The sequence below is a fragment of the Borostomias antarcticus genome (genome assembly GCF_949987555.1).
Source record: "Borostomias antarcticus genome assembly, chromosome: 4".
Lineage (NCBI taxonomy): Eukaryota > Metazoa > Chordata > Actinopteri > Stomiiformes > Stomiidae > Borostomias > Borostomias antarcticus.
This window is the reverse complement of record NC_140237.1, coordinates 2,819,927-2,826,889: the sequence shown is the minus strand read 5'-3', so window position 1 is coordinate 2,826,889 and position 6,963 is coordinate 2,819,927. Positions and strand designations below refer to the sequence as shown.

At 43.4% G+C, this 6,963-nt stretch overlaps 1 protein-coding gene across 1 annotated transcript; it reads right to left on the bottom strand.

The window, feature by feature from the left end:
- Positions 1-4,407: 4,407 nt before the first annotated feature.
- LOC311308194 (gamma-aminobutyric acid receptor-associated protein-like 2) lies at positions 4,408-6,912 on the bottom strand. Its single transcript, XM_084437131.1, has 4 exons — positions 6,709-6,912; positions 5,727-5,782; positions 5,459-5,631; positions 4,408-5,127 (listed from the first exon to the last, which is right to left on the bottom strand). The coding sequence occupies exons 1-4, from the start codon at positions 6,740-6,742 to the stop codon at positions 5,037-5,039; spliced, it is 354 nt and encodes a 117-aa protein (XP_084293257.1). The 5' UTR covers positions 6,743-6,912; the 3' UTR covers positions 4,408-5,036.
- Between the last annotated feature and the right edge of the window lie 51 nt (positions 6,913-6,963).

The window sequence follows — 6,963 nt, the reverse complement described above, 5'->3', positions numbered from 1 at the left end:
CCAGCCTGTTTATTACTAGTTAGGAACACTGGAAATAACAAACATAACAGTAAGTAATCTGGCAGCTGCATTTTGGACAAGTTGAAGCTGGTCAATGGATGACTGATTGAGACATGTGAACAATGAATTACAGTAGTCAAGCCTGGATGATATAAATGCATGGACAGACATTTCTATCTCTGAATGAGACACAATGGAACAGAGTTTAGCGATGTTTCTCAGATGGTAAAAACAGTTGTGACGGGAGACTTGTCCTTTCAGCGTAGTGCAAGACTAGCAGGCTTCTGAGGAAATGAAGACAATCTACAAAGGGATGATCTTGACCACTGGGTTGGTCTTCTAAGAAGCACCAGCATTGTGGGTATTTCCCTAGTGTATGGAACGGTCTAGCTCACTATAAAAGAGAGACCAGAGCAGATGAAGATCCGATCAAGCAGAGCAAGACTCAGCATCTCTTCCTGTCTCACTCGAGGACCATGAAGAACAGAACCCATCTACTCCTTCTGGGGCTGTGCTGCTCCTTCTATATCATGTCTGAGGGTATGTGTGTGTCTGTGTTGTTGTTGTGGTTGCTGCTGCTGCTGCGGCTGTTGTTGGGAATAGATGAAAAGTAATTGAGAGAAACAGAGAATATGAAATACAGTACCTGAAGTTATCTGTGTTAGCTAGTGTGCGATATGTTCACAGCTCAAGAAGGCATTCGGACTATTAAAGATGGTAAATGCTCTATGAGTTTTTCAAAAGGTGCTATTCCACTAAGATTTGTGATGGACTATCAATGGACCCATAGTGACTGCCCTCTCACAGCAATTGTGTAAGTCAAAAAACTCTATACTGTCCATTCCAAACCTGTTGAGTATTTACAACTAACCATGTATTTGTTATGTGTGTGTATCCCCTACAGGTTTACGACTGTCAACAAGGAGATTTGTGCTGACCCCTCTCAGGCCTGGGTGACCAATCATATCACTAAGATTTCTAGCACGTTGTCCCCTGTCATGAGAATGATGCCACCAGCCTCCACCATCTACAGCAATCCTTCCTCCTAGACCTGACCACAGCCTGTAGACAGTAGTACAGGCATGTCTAACGGCCTATCAGGAAGTAGACAGTATTACAGGCATGTCTAACGGCCTATCAGGAAGTAGACAGTAGTACATGCATGTCTAATGGCCTATCAGGAAGTAGACAGTAGTACAGGCATGTCTAACGGCCTATCAGGAAGTAGACAGTATTACAGGCATGTCTAACGGCCTATCAGGAAGTAGACAGTAGTACAGGCATGTCTAACGGCCTATCAGGAAGTAGACAGTAGTACATGCATGTCTAACGGCCTATCAGGAAGTAGACAGTAGTACAGGCATGTCTAACGGCCTATCAGGAAGTAGACAGTATTACAGGCATGTCTAACGGCCTATCAGGAAGTAGACAGTAGTACAGGCATGTCTAACGGCCTATCAGGAAGTAGACAGTATTACAGGCATGTCTAACGGCCTATCAGGAAGTAGACAGTAGTACAGGCATGTCTAACGGCCTATCAGGAAGTAGACAGTAGTACAGGCATGTCTAACGGCCTATCAGGAAGTAGACAGTAGTACAGGCATGTCTAACGGCCTATCAGGAAGTAGACAGTATTACAGGCATGTCTAACGGCCTATCAGGAAGTAGACAGTAGTACAGGCATGTCTAACGGCCTATCAGGAAGTAGACAGTATTACAGGCATGTCTAACGGCCTATCAGGAAGTAGACAGTATTACAGGCTCGTCTAACGGCCTATCAGGAAGTAGACAGTAGTACAGGCTCGTCTAACGGCCTATCAGGAAGTAGACAGTAGTACAGGCATGTCTAACGGCCTATCAGGAAGTAGACAGTAGTACAGGCTCGTCTCAGTATTCTATTGTTCATTTATCTTTGACAGCAAACATCAAAGATTGAGAGGAATCTTTAATAACTTACTTATATGTCTTATTGATACTTTATATACTTCTTTGTCTTTTTTATGTGTTCAACTTCATTAATTTATTAAATGTTAGTTTAGGGTTATGTTAGGTGTTGAGATGACAGTAGAATCGTATGGTAATGAGCTACTATATCACTTCATAAGTATTTAACTATGGTCATGCTGCAAATCATTTCCTTATTAAATGTATTTTTGAAAAATTATAACTGGTATTGCTTTCATCCATTCAATTGGTACAGGAACCTGAATAATCTGTTGCAATCTACCCTATAGTGCAAATGCATGACTAGATATCGCCATCTAGAGACTGACAAAGATAATTTCTCAAGATCTGTTTATTAGGCTTATGGGTATTGTTGTAGAATTTCTTGTTCAATATGGGTTAAGAAGCAAGACAGTTCAACAGAGTTACCAGAGTTTATTCATTTGGATAGTTACAAACACTCGAGTGGCTTCTGGTCAAGCAGCCTGCAGCAAGGCTGGTCAGTTGAGAGAGCACCCAGTGCAATCTGTGTGTCACACTTTAACCAGAAGATGTGCAACTCCCCTTTCCTGTCCATAAATCTGGATGTAATAAAAGACTCGAACCCTAGACATAGATGGACCCTCCCAGTCCCAGGTGGATGTTGTAAAGTTCCCAGGACACAGATCATTGGGCTGCCCTTTCCATAACACCCTGGTTGTAAAGATAACCAGCTTACCAAGGCACTAAGCCCCCCTTTCCAAACACACACACATCCTCCAAACCTCTCTGTGACCGCAACCCCTTGTCTTCTCATTGTAACATCGTACAGAACTAATTTTTACCCTTACAGTATACATATCAATCAATTTGCTTGGGTAGATAAAATTATTTCATTTGAAATAATGAATAGGCCAACAACAATTCATGAGCAATGCTCAATTTTGTTTCTGATCTAAATGGCGGAACATTTATCATCCTCTTTGAGCAGAGAAAATATGGCCACACTGCAAAGTCTGGTGGCTACATGTAATACCATAACATGCATGTCCAGTATCCTGTATTTCAATGGCTTAGCATTTGTATCATCTCAATCTGCCAGGACAACAAACCCGTGTTCAGGACCAGCAAACCCGTGTTCAGGACCAACAAACCCGTGTTCAGGACCAACAAACACGTGTTCAGGACCAGCAAACCCGTGTTCAGGACCAGCAAACCCGTGTTCAGGACCAGCAAACCAGTGTTCAGGACCAGCAAACCAGTGTTCAGGACCAGCAAACCCGTGTTCAGGACCAGCAAACCCGTGTTCAGGACCAGCAAACCAGTGTTCAGGACCAGCAAACCCGTGTTCAGGACCAGCAAACCCGTGTTCAGGACCAGCAAACCCGTGTTCAGGACCAGCAAACCCCTGTTCAGGACCAGCAAACCCGTGTTCAGGACCAGCAAACCCCTGTTCAGGACCAGCAAACCCCTGTTCAGGACCAGCAAACCCGTGTTCAGGACCAGCAAACCCGTGTTCAGGACCAGCAAACCCGTGTTTAGGCTTTGACAAGCTCAGTTCTACAGTCAGTAAAAAAAAACTGCAAGGTCTATCAAGGTCTCTTATCATATTCAATGTATCCCTAATTCTCAGGGTTCATTTAACATGGAAGACTCATTCAATGATCGTTTCTCACTGCATTGTACATTAATAGTGAGGAGCCAAGATGAGACAGGCCTACATATTCCAGTAAGGTATATTGATTATTGAAAGATGTCTATGCTGAAGATAGTTTGCGTATTGCTCCTAGAAGCTGATCCTGAGTCTCATACATAAATTCCACAGTGACATTGTATGTTTGGTCTAAAATCACTTTATATAAGGACTGAGACAAGAAAGCTATCCATCCATCTTCATCCGCTTATCCGGGGTCGGGTCACGGAGGCAGCAGCTCCAGCAGGGGGCCCCAGACATCCCTTTCCCTAGCAGCATCAACCAGCTCTGCCTGGGGAATCTTTAGCCGCTCACAGGCCAGTGCGGAGATGTTGTCCCGCCACCTAGTCCTGGGTCTACCCCGCGGCCTCCTCCCAGCCGGACACGCCTGGAACACCTCCCTAGGGAGGCGCCCAGGAGGCATCCTCACTAGATGCCCCAACCACCTCAACTGGCTCCTTTAGACGCAAAGGAGCAGCGGCTCTACTCCGAGTCTCTCCCGGATGACTGAACTTCTCACCCGATCGCTCAGGGAGACCCCAGCCACCCTCCGGAGAAAACTCATTTCGGCCACTTGTATCCGTGATCTCGTTCTTTCGGTCATGACCCATCCTTCATGACCATAGGTGAGGGTGGGGACGAAGATAGACCGGTAGATCGAGAGCTTTGCCTTTTGGCTCAGCTCTCTTTTCGTCACAACAGTGCGGTAAAGCGACTGCAGAACCGCACCAGCTGCTCCGACTCTCCGGCCAAACTCCCTCTCCATGGTTCCCTCACTCGTGAACAAGACCCCCAGATACTTGAACTCCTTCACTTGGGGTAAGGACTCATTTCCTACTCGGAGCGGACAGACCACCGGTTTCCTGCTGAGACAAGAAAGCTATACCACAACCAATATATCACAACCATATCAATTGTGGAATAAAAACAAGGAGATGTAGTCATTTTTTATTGGTTAGGTCATCCAGCTACCTTACCTTTCAAATAGTTAAAAGTATTTTAAATATAATCTTGAAGGAAGAAAGCAAAACTGAAAGCAAACCTCTGAACAGAACAAAAATAAAAATATTTTGTCACTGCATGAAACAAAATCCAAGCACCTCCTAAAAGTAAATCCCAACTATTCACATAACATAAAAAACAATTCTTCCAATTCATGGACAATACATAACTTAATAATCTATGGATGTATATAAAGCATTGATACAACCTCAGTGGGAACAGACTCAATAATTTCCACTCAAGTGATCACTCTTATCAACCTCTCAACTTCATTACTCTTTTTCTCTGGGGTTTCCCTCAGCTTTTTTCAGGGGGGTGAGTAAGGATTGTGATTGGGTGGGGGTGATGGGGAGGGAGTGGCCATGGGGGTGGCTAGGTGTTTTGGTAGGTAAGGCTGATCATGATGATGATGGGTGGTCTAAAAGCCGAAGGTGTTCTCTCCGCTGTACGCCACGTATAAAAAGCCATCCTCATCTTTCTCCTTCTCGTACAGCTGTCCCATTGTGATGCTGCAATGGGAAAGACCAAACACAAAACCATGAGAGGGGTGTAATTAAAATGGGTCAGTAAAGCTTACTAGTGCTTATTTATAACCCCAGTCCGACTCTGGAGATATCTCAAATATATCTAGCACTAGGCTATTTTAGCTCATCATACTATTGCGCAAAATGTGTTTGAAATGTAGTTATGGATTTGACATGATTGGGATAGAATGGATTCTGACAATGAATTGCATTGAAGCTGAATGGTTGAACTTCTCGTAGGTCACAGCGGAGTTGCTAAGCCTACATGTGCCCGATACTACATGACTACATTGTAAATCCCTGTGTGATTTCAGACCTGGATTGAGGCACTGTTTTATCAACAAACAGGAAGATGGCCTTTTCCGAGGGGAGCTGGATGCGTTTTCTTATGATCCACATGAACTGGGCCACAGTGATGTCAGATGGAACCAAGTACTTCCTCTTATCAATATCCACAATCTGTGACCCTGAAACTTTCTCCACAATGACCTAAAAAAGAAACAGAAACACAGACAATAATTATTGGTCATTAGCATGGTATAACTAATCCTTCACATCAATCTGGGGCAGTGGATCTCACTCACCGGAACCCTGTCTGGGTACTTGTTACGTATTTTAGCGGACTCTACACACCGATGTTCTGTTGGGAAACAAAAGAGAGATAGGGGGATTAAATGCAGTGTGATTGGCATCCTCACTCCAGTAGCCCAGTGCAAAACCTGCAGTATTTACTCTTGTGTATTCACAAGGGAGCTACAGTCCCTGACAGGATCAACAACTCTGAGGTCACATGATAACTCTGCCTAGAGATCCACAGTGAACAGCTGTGAATACAGATGCACCTTGGGTAATGACTGAGTAAACCTGTCAATTCACTTGAATAAATAGACATGCCAATAGGCTATTTCAGCAGCATTGCGAATTATACACGACAAAGTGTTTTTGGGAAAGCATTTCATTAAAAGATTATATCAGAACAAGAAAGGTAGAGAACTGATATGTTCTGTGAAATATGTAGGCTGCTTTAAAATTAAACTGCTAAACAGTTTAGCTACCAAAATAGGCTATTTACTGCGCATGCAGGTTTTTATGACACATTACACGAGCAAGGTTGGGTATAACAAGGGAGGTTGGGTATTGCATCAGAGAAAAGTTAATTGTTCATCGATATAGGCCTAAGGAATAACAAATATTTCCCAAAGTTTGTGTAGACCGTTTAGGCTATGTGTAGAGGCCTATATATCAGTCCAACTTGGCTAATTAGGGCGACCTCAGAATTGACACAAAAAAGAAAAGCAATACTCGACATGTCTTCGTCAATGTGACAGCAGCGCAAAATGTTGAAAAACTAGCTTTTAAACGTGACACAACATTTCGGGAAATGTAATGCTATTGTTTCAGACTTGTAAACAAAGGGCTCAGCGAAACCATAGGCCACTCCAAAGATAATAGGACAGAGACGTGGGCAATTTAGTAGAATAACTGCCATACAAATGTATAATGTAGGGATGGTAAAGATGTATTTAAAATAAGCACAATTTAATATTGATGAAATAAACCCTTTACCCAGAGCATGATCCTCTTTGAACATCCATTTCATGTTTGCTGATTCCGGGCGCTTTCGCACGATACTGAGTGAAACGGTCGGGCTACTGTTCCAACAATCAAACCGTGAAAACGATTGTAATGTTGTATCCTTCACTCGAAATAATATTAAAATGTTGAACTAAGCGTCAACAATGTTGCAAAACAAGCTTCCCTGGCCTAGTGCTGCCCAAACGATGACGTCACTATGGGACTGTACCATTCCATTTACAGGGG

Excerpts from the sequence above, each read along its gene's own strand:
- LOC311308194 (XM_084437131.1), bottom strand. The coding sequence starts at position 6,742 with ATGAAATGGATGTTCAAAGAGGATCATGCTCTGG. Across the intron at positions 5,783-6,708 it reads CAAAGAGGATCATGCTCTGG|AACATCGGTGTGTAGAGTCC; the intron begins GTAAAGGGTTTA and ends GTTTCCCAACAG. Across the intron at positions 5,632-5,726 it reads AGTACCCAGACAGGGTTCCG|GTCATTGTGGAGAAAGTTTC; the intron begins GTGAGTGAGATC and ends TTTCTTTTTTAG.